Raw genomic sequence first — 14,242 nt, forward strand, 5'->3', positions numbered from 1 at the left:
ATGCTATCTGAAATCTGAGTAAATAGATTAGTGGAAAACAGCTAACAGGTTGAAAAAGTGTGTCAGTCTTACTCTTCAGCAGATTATTTTGAGACTTTCCAACCACAGTTGCTCCATAACATGTTTTCAGTCGTCTCCGCTTCTCAGTTTGTGTTTTACGCAGGTTCAAAAAATAGTGATGGGTCAGCTCTGTTTCCTAATACCTCGATACACACAACAACTGCAGCAGAACCCAGAAAAGGAATCAGGAGTGCCTCCAGTCTTTCATCAGATGATAACATTGCTATGATCTGGAGCTGGAGCAGCTAAATGCCCTAGGTTGCACCCCTTCTGGGCATAGCAGGGCTACTCTGACCCAGTGAGGTCAACACACCCACACATAGAGAAAGTATTGTACTTTGACAAACAATGACTTACTTAGAGAATGAAATGCTTGAGACAAATCCCGCTTTTATAACAAGAGCAAAAATACATGACTTCAGAAAGCTCATGTCCTCATTTAACTCTGGCAATGCCATGATATGTATTCAAGGCTAGTCAACAGGCTAAAATTAGACCAGGGAGAAAGTGTCCATCTACGGCCCTCGGGCTGTTAATGGGGAGAAGGGGACAGGAAAGGGGGACAGAGTTTGTTGAGGACAGGAGGACAGGAAAAACAGGGGGACGTAAATAAGCAAATAAGGAAAAAGTATGTGTGTGTCCGGGTCTGTGGTGACAGGAAATGGTGTGTATACATCTATTAATGGCAGTGAGTTCAATGACATCATGTTGTCACTCCCGGTGGGAAACAGTAATTACACAAGACCAATTTCCTTCCTGTTTCCCATCAGTCATTTCTCCTTTTGAGGGGAATCCTGCATGCTGTGAGCGAAAGGCTTTACACTTTGCACGTGACTGAAGAAGAAGCACTGCAGTGACTGTCCTCTGGGCCTCATAAGAAAGGAAGGGAAGAAGAAAGATAACAGTGCACCAAAGCCAAGAATGCAGTCATTCCTATTATAACAGGCTTGTTAAAACCTGAAGAGCAGAAAAGTTACATCCTACTGAGCTTGAAAATAACACAATGGCTGCCATCTCTCCTCCTGACACAGCAATTATACACGCCTGAGAAATGCTGGAACCTCAGTGCTCAAGACACACATGATTTTCTTAGTTTTTCATTTTCTTTTTAGGTGACAGGCATTCATATCTTCTGAGATGACACACACATAAAAAAAGTAACCAACACGGTGTACTTTGGTGGATGTTATAAAGGTATATGTGTGTGTGCATGGGGTAGGAGCGGCTTTCAGATATATGTTGCCGCAGGGAAAAACAAGAAGGAGGAGGAAAAGGTTTACACTGTAATAACGGCAAGTTGTGTTGTGGACGTTTATGAAAGACCCTGGAGCAAAAAAAACATCCATAGCTAGCTGAAATTACAGTTAGACTGTGGGCCGTGCAGCTCAGGCACATACAAAGAATCCCTGTCTCATAAACCCACCCAGGCAGAGGAGACATGGGGGGAGGGAGCAAGAATGAGCATGTGAGCAAACAAGTGAGTGACTGAGTGAGTATTAACCAGAAAAAAAATACTTATTTGAGTTGAAGATGAGCACAACTTTGTATCCGACAAAAATCTCCATCTATTGGAGGATAATGCTGCTCTGCAACTGACCCCGAACTCTCAGCTCTCTGTGCAGGAGAAGTGACAAGAGCGTCTTCCCACAGGGCTAAAGAAGAGCTCATCATCTTGCTACCACACATTCTAGTCCTTGCAATTGCATTAACAGAAACAAAAATGGAACTGAGACAACAAAATTTCTTAAATTTGCAAAGATTTTAAACAGAAATGGCTGTTATCTACATTCCAACATAATGCCCTAGATTCAATATTCAGACAAAGTACCCATTTCATGTCCGAGCAAAACAAGTTGATTCATCAAAGGAGGTCCTGTGTCAGGAACTAATAAGTTGATTAGTGCACAATCAAATTGTTGGTAAAGAAAATACCTCGTGATTGCTGGTTTGTCACAGTGCATTTCAGACTACAGGCGCTATTAAAGCTTCAAAGAAGTCACTTTTATGCTATCCTTGTTGCACAAGTGGCTCGTACGTTTGGTGAGAGTTTCATTAACAGATCCTAACATCTCAGAATGAGGGTAGACTAACCTAAACACAAACTTACGTTGGTAGGTGTGTGTGTGTCATTTCATAGTCACAAATCTCCTTTTATGTGATAAAAAGCCAAAGACACCACTTGGCAGGCTCCGTGGCACTTGGCACTGGTAAGATACACCTCTGTCACACAGCTGAGGGCCTATTGGACTAGATTTCAGTTGCCAATGAGCAAGCTCTTTACGCCTATAAACAACTGCAGCTCAGACAGCCAATATATCTTCAGATTATGGAGCCAGAAATTCAAATATAGTAGAATTCCCCTTGGAAATTCCTGTAACACTTCCAATGGCTTTGTGTCTCTTCTTCCATTTGGCTCTGTTAAGACTGAGATACTCTTCAGCTATTTTCTCTATAACTGTTAAAGGAACAGAGATTGTGTAAATTTGCAGCCGAGGTGGTGGGATGTTGGATTAATGTAAAGTGTTGTCGTGTTTCTCTGTGTCTCTCAGAGCACAATACTACCCTGCACACACATGTGCATGCACACTCCCACTGGGACTTATGAGGCCCATATGTGCAGCTGTGGACTGTGTGTGAACCCCAGTTGGAAGGGGAGAGACAAGGAGAGATGGATGGCATGCAGTGTTGTTTTCTGTTTGCTGTCAGTGAGAGCTTTGCCATCTGTAAAGGGAGAGACCACACCAGTGTCAGCTCGACTTGTTTGTCACACAGAAAGATTCTTCAACACAGCCCCTCTGTAAACTTTACAGCACGCCGAGGCGCAGCTGCAGCCTCAGCCGGCTAACACAGTGATGCACTGTATACTCTGGGAGGACAAACATGACTGAAAATAGATTTCAGTTATTAGTGAGCCTGCTTATACAGTCTATCAATCAAGAGAAAGAAGGTAAAAGTCTGAGACACACATACTTATTTCTTGGGTGATACTTCATTGACACATCCCACAACTTCAAGACTGTCCAAATCTGGTGACAGCAGCCAAAACAAGAGCAACAAAACGTGCAGAAGATTAGAGAGAAGTGATGGTCAACAAGAAGTGGAAAGAAACGTTTACCTGTAAACTGAGAGCAATCTGACGAATGTACATCATATTGAGGTCCTCCAATATCCACAGTTTGTCCTCCATGATTGCGAATTTATCAACTGGCATCCTTTAGGGAGATATCCACAAATTACCTCTTCTTAAAAAGTTAATTATCGAGATCAAACTGCTACCTCGCTGGCACCGGGGAGAGAAAGTTCATTATGATAGTGTTCCTTGCGCTCGCGTCTTGTAGTACAATCAGTGCGCAAAACAATGCAGAAAAGTTCCGCTCCTCGTCCAAAACAAGACCAGTCGCTCCGGGAAAGCAGACAGAGGTGGAGTGGATGACAACATGAGCTTTGCTGTAGTAACCCTGTCCATAAAAATCCCCCCAACTCGTTCACGGCGCGTATTCTTCTTCTCTACTTTTCTCCGGGCAACAAAGATCCTCTCAAACACCCACAGTCAACACCCAGCGACAGCGGGGGAAGAATGGACCCTTTTAAAACGCAGTTCTTCTCTTTGTGTCCCTGCGTCCCGATTGTGAATGCCGTCTGTCCTCTGTGTGACAAGAGACCTCTCCACAAAAGGGCATCGCCTCTGCGGGAGTGATCGGCACAACTAGTCCACTGTGTGCGCCCTGACGCGCCCCAACTCCGCGCTAATTTAACCCCTACGACGCGCCTCTGGTGATGGTAATGAACTTTAAAAAAAGAAGAAAGAGGGAAAGGGGAGAGAGTGATTACTGTAGCAGCTTCCACGCCCCTTTAAATAAACAAATAGCAAATACCGCACCACCACACAAGCATAGCGGGGTGGGGGGCTTTGTTCTTTTTAATAAATGGAGAAATTATAACCGTGTCAGCGGGTGCTGATGGGAGGCAAGACTGAAAAAGAACACTCAGAGATGCAATCTTACAATGTGGGGTATAGATATGCTTATTCTGAGCAGTGAATTTGATTCATATTCAACATTTTAACTACTGTACTACTTTAAAATTAACACAGCTGCTGTGACTTGATTTCACTTGTTAAGTCTGTTAATTTGTTTTTCCAGCAAGGTTGTGCCACCGGGAGTTGTAACACAATGAAATAAGTGAAACAGTGATATTATGGCACCCAATAATTTTTTTTCATTTTTTAAATAAAAGGTTTGTTTTTGTAACATAATTGAAAAGACTCAGCCAGATGTGTGTGCTGCTGTTACGAACTGATAAACTGAAAGAACAGAAATGTGGAGAATATCAGGAAAATAAACACTTTAGTGGGTCACAGGGTCACAAGCATTTGGCCAAATCTAATACATATTTCATAGCACAGAACACTAGTGTCAGAGACGATTTCAATCTTTTATCGCGTGTCCCTTTAAATATTAATTTAAGTCTCTCGTGGCAATTCTTACCATATCCAACAAAAACATCGGTTCCCCAAATGACGCGCCGGTTTCGCATTAAGTGTAAAAATTAGAGATAACAAAAATGTCAGAAAGTTGTTATTAAATGAAGAAATATCTCCACACCACAGTCTACGTCACGCCAGGGCAAGGCCAGTCTCCTTTCCCATCAGTCGCGCTGTTTGGTGGACAGTTCCCTCTGTCCTCAAAAACAAGAACATCCCAAAGTTGACTTCATGTGACTTTCAGCTGTAAAGCCCTCTGAAGTTTCCGCTTCAGTCCTCTGGGAAAAGTGGTTTATAGCTCATCTGCATTTGCTCTTAAGAACATACACGAGAAGTAGGAGCGCAGAGAACCAAGCGTTCATCCAGTTCACTTTTCCAGCGCGTTCAATCCTGAACCTGATACAGATGTTGCGTGTGTGTGTGTGTGAGAGAGAGAGAGAGAAAGTGCATGTGTGTATCCTTCCTTGTGAGGTGGGTGAAACCAAGCATGCGCAAACCACAAGCCGACCCCTCAACAGGAAACCGGCGTCACATTGCGCACCGACACACACATCCATCTCCTATTCACACACACACACACACACACACACACACACACACACACAAAAAGGGAGTGGACCAGGACCTTTCAGAAGATCACTGGCTGATGTCAAGAGCTCACCACAAGGAAAAGGGTCACTCCTTAGAAGAAAGGAAAGTTTGAAACATTATCTTCACTTTGACCTGACATTTGTGACCACCCTCTCCACACACACACACGTCCATATGGCACCCCATCACACTGAAGCACGTCCTCTAAACTCTTTAACACAGGCAAACTAATGAAAACAAAGGAGCTGTAAAAGCTCTTTCACCTCACAGGAGAGGAACCAGGGGTGCCAGTAGCAAGCCAGGTCATTTCCCCGAGAAACGCCTCCACCCTCAGAGTTTAAATCACCCGGCTAATCTTTCGCAGACACCAACATACACATGGTAAGAAAAGAGATTTATTGTTCCTGAGGTGGAAAGAGAAATAGTTGAGGTGAATGCACAGAGGGAGAGTTATGGGTCCTCACAAAACCATTCTGGGACTCATGTATGAGTGCGTGTGTGCATGCGCTGGAGTCAAAATTTGCTGTGTGCAGATTCATATCCAGTCAATCTCCTTTGAAAGGCAATCTGGCATGCTGCTGAACTGGAAAAATATTCACTTAACAAGCCTTCAAACAATTCTGCTCTGCACACCATACTGAATGGTGTAAAAACAGGGTTAACTCCTAATGAAGTGATGCCGTTTTCTCTGTTATTCTTTTCCAGAGGCACAGCACTTGTTTATAGATGAATGTGTATGTTTCTTAAGGAATGAACAAGGAGCTGAACTATTTATTTTTCTAACCTCACTTAATCCATTTAGTCTTTCTTGAATCTCTCTATTACACCAGCAGCAGGTCCTTGAAGTAAAACATGCTGCAGGTAAATCTCCCTACAGTAAAACATATACTGACACCTTATGACAAAAGCCTAAAGGCTGAACAAAAACAACACAAAAAACAGCTATTATCTCAATGACAGGGCACAGTGGCAGGCAGGCAGGCAGGGAACTAGCTCAAACACAGAGCATCGCTGCTTCTTGGCCAGAAGCCACCGGGGATGAGGCAAACTCAGGTATTCAGAGACAGTAGATTAGTGGAGAGGCCCCACAGATTTAGACCTGACTGGGATTTTGCGTTGTGAAATGGTGATTACCTATTGATCAGGTGGTGAATTATCAGCTTGGTCTGATAGTAGCAGGGCCAGATGTACAAATTGGCTGCCACGTGGGAGGAGAGAAACCAATACATTACACAATCAGTTAATCCAAGACCAACTCTGAGGTTTGATCAAGAGAGGGAGGATTAAGCAAACACAGCACAGACAGAATCACTTGTTCCATGAAAAGATTACAAAATTAGGATAAAAATCCCTCCTGCTGACCCTTGCATAAGAGGTTCTGAAAGGGTTGGACTTCTTTCAAAACAATACCCGGTGTATTTCTTGTTTCTGAACGGATGTGTGGAGGAATATGGAAGACTTCCTTTCCCTTTACCTAATCAGCTGGAGGAAACACGCTGGACTCAGAGTTGAGGGTCACTCTGTCAGCTTGTGATGGTGTGCCAAAGAGGCAGACAGACAGGTGTTATATGTGTAGTGTTTGTAGTGCAGTAAAGAAAGGGTATTAATTTTAAGACTGATTTATACTTTCATTCTTTAAAAAAAATCAGTTTTGGGCACTGAAGTCAGCAAGGGAGGAAAGGCTGTCAAGACAAATAGACTCCAGAAAATTTGTGGCATAAAGTCAATGATAAATTAAAGTAAAAGAGTAAACAAAACATTTTTTCCTCATTGCAAATGTTCAAAATGTCGAGGGACAATTCCTCTTTGTTACAACTTAGGTCTTATTTTTATAGTTTTGGCCATCATTTTCTATCAGCTACCAAAGTAATCGCTAAGATCTGGAGGCATGATTGAGCACGTCTGATGAGGCAAGAAAACAAACATTCAGACAGTCAGACAGGTTGTCATCAGGTTGTTGACAGCCAGACAGATTTTCCAGATGTTCTACACCATTTTATCTGGAAGTAAAACCGAAAGTGAGAGCACCTGAAATGTCGGTAAGATTCTCTCATTGCACAGAAAAACTGTATGTGGGCAAGTGCAACAAAGGTCAAAACTGCACCTCGAAGTCGGTCTGTAAACTGTGACGGATATTTACAAAGGACAGTTTGAGTAATAATTTTCCTGTTTGCCTTCATTTTCACTTCCAAATAAGTTTGTCTACGCTGGGGGTTTGTTTAAAACCTGTATGATCAGGTTTCCTGCCCTATTAGACTTCTTTTTAAGAGATGTTGGTGCTTTTCCAGATCAAAGCAATTAGTTTGGTGGATTGAATGTTATTGTTAAAGAAATAAAGGTCAAAGGTATGAAAATAAGACCCTCATTGGAATAAACTGCAATTATCCATTGATATCATCAGACTCCTAATGCTTCGAAATAAAGAGTATGCGCATTGTTCAGACAGGCAGTCTACCACAGAAAAAATAAATAAACTTAAGGAGACCCATCTGATACTCTAGAGAGAGTTAAGAAAGCAAAGAGACTGATGTTTATCACAAAAAAATGTCATTTTCAACCTCTAATCAGCTAAATCTTATTGCCTCAGATAACAACGTCACCTTTTATCTTCAGAGTCTATGCTAAAGGTTAAAAACTGTCTCCAGTCTAACACACAGTGTGGCAGGGAGACACAAAAGAGGGCCCCAGGCCAGCCGGGCCCCAAACCACAACAAAGAACCCTGACTATCATCTAGACCCAATCTGAAAACTGAACCCCACCCGCACCATGACTCCCACTCACTGACTGAGACATACTGTATGTACACAGACAGAAACCTACACTTACATACACACCCAGGCATAAACATAAATAAACACTCTATGAACCATGTGCACATAGCGCGCACACACAGACACACACACACACACACAATAAAAACTCAAAAGATTAAATAAATGCAGCTGATCAAGGTTCATCTGTCTGAATATGGCCTGCCAAGCAACTGTCCTCCCTGTTGTTTTACACAGAGGGCAAAGAAGTATAATAGGACAGAATTATTCAGAGCTTTTGCTCAGTGCATTTTTACACTGTTAGACAGTTGATTGGACAAGGACAGAGAAAAGACAGAGAGACATCTACATAAAACAGACTGTGCAGCCGACAGATAAGTTGAAACCTTCGGTGACTGCGCAAAGTCACAGAGAGAAAAATGTTCTGATCAGTGTTCAAATGGATACACAGAAGCTAGCAACGGTTTCAGTCTACTCGGAAAAAAAAAAAAAAAAAAATCAGACTCAACAGATTTGAATATTACAGGACTTCAATTACATGGCTGTGTTACGGCAGGCACTGGGTCACATCTGCTCAACTTGATGACAGTAGTGTGTGACGAACTGTGAAACCAGACGTATCATAGAGAAATCCCCCCGGAGGTCAGTTCGCCGTTACAGAGCATGAAAAACCTGCGCTGACAGCTACACAGTCATAACTCAGGCACAGAGACGGTGTAATGACATTGTAAATCTCACCGACACTCTACCTTGTTATTAGATGTATCAGTTTCAGTCTGTAAATTCTGAGTGATTTCACTTCTACTTCAAGATTAGATAAAAGGGATGTTATGACGATCATGATCAAAACTGGAGTAATGTTGGAAATTAAAGGTTATCCTGTATGAAAAAAAGGATGTATGTTTCACAATCTGTGGGCAAGCTTGGGAGAGCTGGGGGAGTAGCCTGTCTAATCGCAGATACAGCAATAACAGAACAGGGAGTGTTTTTGCACCTGGTTTGAGGGCCCATCTTATTTCTCAACATGGCCCCTTGTGCTGTTATCTGTGAAGGAAACACACACACACACACATAGAGAAAGAGAGACACACACACACATACCTATAGAGACAGTTCAGCAACATGTCAGGACTAGGCAGAGCACTCTGGCTGCCTCCCAGAATCATTGCTGACTTTAAGGAACGCTACCTCCGCCAGTCACTAGAAACTGCAGCATCTCATCACTCTGAAGAAGCAGGCAGCTCAGTGAAAGAGAAATTAACTCGTTAGGCAATTCATCTCCATCGATTTCTACCCTCAGGGTGCAGGCTGCACTTCATCAGAGTCGCTACGTGTGGATTTGAGAGGATAAGTATACAAAGGCAATTCATTTAGTATTTGCAAATGTGCATTCTCTTCTAAAATTACTAGTAGTGACTGTAAGGTGAATGTTAAGTGAATGTCATGTGATGAATGTGAAGGAAAGGTGAATAATGAGGAGAGAGAGCGGCGCCTTAGCTGCTCGCGGGGCCTCTGAAGAATCTGAAATGGAGCAATGGCTCCCTCTGCAGAACAGCAGCAGCAACACAACCAGATGTGCCACCATGTGATACGATTTAACACTCAGCGAGGATGCACAGTACTTCACTAAATAATAATAACACATAATTTTGTTAGTCTCACGCTTGAATAATTCAAATGAAAAGAGACAGAGAACAAATGTTCAAAAAGGTTATGCGCTTGTATTTGTTTCCATTTTAAACCAGACATGAGAAAGATGAGCTCCAAGGACATGAAAGAGAGCAATAAAGAGCGAGACCAAGACAAGGAGAGACAGAGCAAAACTCATTGTTCCATGTGTAAATAGTCGGACTTAAAAAAAGACAGAATTCCACACTTTTATTTGCCATGAGGTCACTCCTGCCAGACCATAACAAATGTTTTTGTAGAGCTCTCACCCAGAGGCTTCTGTTTGTAGTAAAGGTCTGTCTGGGTAAAACCTAAAACAGATCCCACTAATCTAAACATCTGCAAAGATAATATAGGAATCTAAACATCTGTAGGAAAGACACTGGGGAGACCATATCTCAAACTGACAAGAATAACATCTTTAGAGGTTCCTGAGTTTTTGCTCACAAGGAGGAAGGCAATTGATTAAACAAGCTACCGCACATGATGGTAATTTTGGTGTTTGATTATGTTGAAATATTTGAAATTCACCCCTTTCTAATGTATTCAATGCACATGCTTTTGACAAATACTAGATGTGGTGTTCATAATGAAAATGTTAATTGTTATGTTGGTTTTCTTGCTTTCTTAGACAGATTTTTGAGTTTCATTTATTACTTGGTAAAAATGGCATCACCAGAATATTTTGTCTGCAGCAACAATCGCATCTCAGTTGTCTAGTCTCAACTTTGGGGAATCCCCCAGCGAGTCTCAACTACACAAAGAATTTTGGAGGGTTAAGATTTTGAATCAGCGTGTTAGATTACATGTCAGTGTGATATGTAGGACAAGTTTGACACTTAAAAAAAGGACTACATTTGAAGCAACTAAATCCCCACTGCAAACACTGCTACAAAAGGTGGGTCATATGATATTTTATTGATTATTTCCAATTACATGTTGAATATATTTTTCAACTTAGTTTTTTGACTTACATTTTGGTCCCTGATGATTTGGTCTCTTCAGAGTCTTCACATTTTAAAGTGCTGACTGCCAGACCTCTTTCACTGCTGACAAATGTTGCTAGATGCTTGATCCACCTGCTGTGGATGTTTTTGGTAATGTGACTGTCACCTCAAAGTTGAAATCCTTCATCATAGTAGTTTATTTTGTCTGCCCCTCATATTTTATGGTATGCTCATAGATGTACCCACAGTATCATTCCCCCCTACACTATGGATGATTAAGCATCTGAATCCACCCGAGTGAACATCTAGACAAGCCGATCGCTGTTCTTATTCTTGACGTAGGCGATAATGGAAGACCGGTGACAGACACAATAAAAATAATTGCTGAGACAGCAGGAACAACACAACGATACAACGAGATCTGACAACACACCGTCTGCCACCGGGCCCAGTCAACACACACATTAAAACACACGCTGGCAGGGACTAGTACACTATGCGGCATGCAGGGAAGGCAGACATGCATAATAGACCCATCTGCTCCCATAAAGTCAAACACCTGCTCGGCATAATCAACACAGAGAGCAACATCATTGGCGGTGTGCCCCTTTGCCCTCTCCTCTCCACAAAAACATCCAATGATCTCCCAGAGAAGCTGCGCTGCAAAAAATGTCCACATTAACAAGTCCTTTCAGCTACGGTTTGGAATTTACGCTCAACGCTGCACTAAGTGATTTGGGGTTTTGTTTGCAGCGTGAGGACAGAACAGCAACACAATACCCACATACATCAACCAATCACCTACAGTTGTTGGTTATTACTCACAGTTCATCTACTGTAGGTAACTTAGTTTGAACTCATCACTTTGTAACTGCTAAAATGAAATGAAAACAATTGACCAAATCAATGCAGGAAGAGGCATGTACAACACACCTAGCCCCCACCCACACACACACATACACCGAAACATTCCTCAGTATCGACTGCGTTCCTCTGTATGAAAGAGAGGCCCTGACTCCATTTATTTCACAATGCGTCAGGTGGTGATGTGATGTATAGGACTAAGGTATGAAAGGCTTTTTGTTCGAAAAAAAAAAAAATCAGAGAAGAGACTGGAACAGAAAGAACAGTAGAAAAGATGTAACATAGTGGGTTGACATAGTCATGCCCCATATTCTTCAACCTTAATGACTGTGTAGAACTGAAGGTTAATGGCTTGTCCCTGGTGAAGTTACAGGCTAAACTTAGAGAATACAATGTTGTAATGGATTTACATAGAGTGCAAAGTGACTACTCCATTTTTCCTCTCACTGCCCATTTGAGTCTTTGCTACCAATACCTTGAGCTTTAGTTCACAGTCGACTTGTTTGGTTTGCATGTCCACACAAGATGTAACAAAACCCCATACAGAGCTTCTTTTTTTAAACCAGTGTGATACCACCGTGTAAAAAAGAACCAAACTAGTCTCTTTTATTTTCACATTAATCTTTACAAGAAAAAAAAACAAAACAGAAATAAATCTGAGTTTCATAAGCCCTAATGCACAAAGTTACAGCAATGCAAGCATCTGTAACTATTTCTGAAATTGTCCAGCATAATATGTTTGTCAGAGAATGGCATTCTTCCACATAGAGACAGAGCCTCGTCTGTTTCTGAGCCCCCTATGACATGTCAAAGGGGGCTTACAACAAGTGTCGTAGACTGTAAACTAAACCACGCATTGGAATCTGTGTGTGTGGGTGTCTTCTTGTTAATGTTTAACCGAATAGTATTCAGCTGGGGTCTTATGTTCACAGGAAGAAGATACCATTGGCATGAGACAGTCAAGTTCTGTTTAACAGTCTGTTAGCGCAGGGCTCAGTAGGTTAAGGTTAAGGTCTCTGCTGTGGTGTTTATACAGAGATGAAGCTTGAAAGAAGATTGAGAGATAAAGGGACATACAACAAACAGTAATCTTCTATGGCTGTCTAGAGGTAAAGACAAAGGAGGACTTCCTTGGTGTAATCTGGATCAGGAAAGTGGGTTAGCACTACACTACATGACAAAAAAGACCCATTTTCTTGCTACATCAGGGGACCTGAGCCTCAAAGAAGCGGAGTGGCCCACATAACACGGCTCTCCTGGGGAGGGGAGGCGCTGAGGTTGATAGATTGGGAAGAATGAAACAGTGGAAGGACGTGAAAGCTCTGAGGCAAGTGAGCAGGTACAGAGCTTTACCTGCAGTGTGTTTCTTTAATTCCAAACATTTTCTTCATTTTCTCATTTTTCTGTATGACATCATTTAAGCACTATTCTTGATTCATTTATAGTTCTTTAATTGCGGCTCATTGCCATTTGTCTGGGAGAGCTTACGTTTACAAGAGGGGCTGAACCCAAATCCTTCCATTGTGATGTTTTTTTCCCCCGGTACTACACAGTAAAGACAAGACGGAGAGCAACACCTCTGGGTTATCCACTTCACTAACCAAGGTAGTAACTGAATGAGACAGGTTTGATGATGCATGAAGGAAGTTTCCCATCTGGGGAAGTGGGAAAGTATCCAGTGATTATGCCACCTTCATCTATGTCTCCGTCTGTCTGTTAACTGAGTCACTGTCAGTGACAGCCTCGCTCAGGACACTGGTGAACAAAGCCTGTCTATGTCTGAGGTAATTTAAGGGACCTTGTTCAAGGATACACTGCTGCTTAGTCATTGTCTGAGGGAGTGTGTGCATGTGTGTGTGAGAAACAGAGGCTGACAAACTAGGAAAAGCAGACATGTGTGAACTGGATAATGACAGCATGTGTGACTCACTTCCTGTGTGTGTCTGTATGTGTATATACACGTCAGTTATCTATCTTTGGCCCCTCTAGTAACATCTTGTTCAGAGTAAAGCTCTGTGCACACGCATACAGATCTGCAGTTGGGTGGGGTTCACATGCAGCAGTAGCAACAGACCCTCAGCTGCTAAACTGCACCCTGACACCAGTTGCCACATAGAGACACAGGCTACTAACCACATTCCAAGGCCAAAACACTTGTACACCTAAAAACATGCACGGCCCTCACACACAGGCCACAAGCTTTATTCAGTCTGTATTCATTTACAGCAAAGAGGAGCTGCAAACAGATGATTGAATGTGTTTAGAACACCCAAAAGATACAATGTAACTAAGTATATTTACTCAATTACTGTACTTTAACACACCAGAGTATTTCCATTTTAAGATACTCTATATTTATTACTTCACCATACTGCAGAGGGAACTATTGTACTCTTTACTCCACTATATTTTATTTGACAACTCTAGTTACATTAAAGATCAGGTTTTACATTCCAAATATATGATCAGTTTATAAAATATGATGCATTGTCATAGAATGAAGTACCCAACATGATATTAAATCACACTGGCAGGAGTCATTCTGCAGCCTAATGAGGACCTTTTAATTTTGATACAAGTATATTTTGCTGCTAATACTTCTAGTATGTCTACTTAAGTAAGATTTTGAATGCAGGACTTTTACTTGCAGTGGATTAATTTTACCTTGAGTAATTGCTGCTTTTTCTTTAAAGTTGCCCTGTGAAGGTTTTTTTGTAAATTATCAAATGTTTACATTGAGTGTTACTCACCAAAGTGCATTGTGTGTATCTTTGAGGTCTAACAAAAAGTGTCGAACGCATTTCCTTACTCATAAAACATTTGCAAAGCCAAAGTATTTTAAATCCTGCATTGTCAA

At 41.8% G+C, this 14,242-nt stretch overlaps 1 protein-coding gene across 8 annotated transcripts in view; it reads right to left on the reverse strand.

Moving 5' to 3' along the window:
* rtkna (rhotekin a) overlaps positions 1-14,242 on the reverse strand; it is a 58,071-nt gene that overhangs the window by 37,187 nt on the left and 6,642 nt on the right. The window contains exons 1-2 of one of the 8 annotated variants that reach the window (XM_042421735.1): positions 4,548-4,952; positions 3,176-3,848 (exon numbers count right to left, since the gene is read on the reverse strand). The exons of 5 other annotated variants lie outside the window; for them this stretch is intronic. In XM_042421735.1, coding sequence (XP_042277669.1) covers positions 3,176-3,271 — 96 coding nt within the window. In that variant the 5' untranslated portion in view covers positions 3,272-3,848; positions 4,548-4,952. Of the gene's footprint in view, positions 1-3,175; positions 4,956-14,242 lie in introns of those variants that run through there. 2 more of the 8 variants (XM_042421736.1, XM_042421734.1) reach the window with 2 other exon arrangements.

This window comes from Thunnus maccoyii, chromosome 9 (assembly GCF_910596095.1).
Source record: "Thunnus maccoyii chromosome 9, fThuMac1.1, whole genome shotgun sequence".
Lineage (NCBI taxonomy): Eukaryota > Metazoa > Chordata > Actinopteri > Scombriformes > Scombridae > Thunnus > Thunnus maccoyii.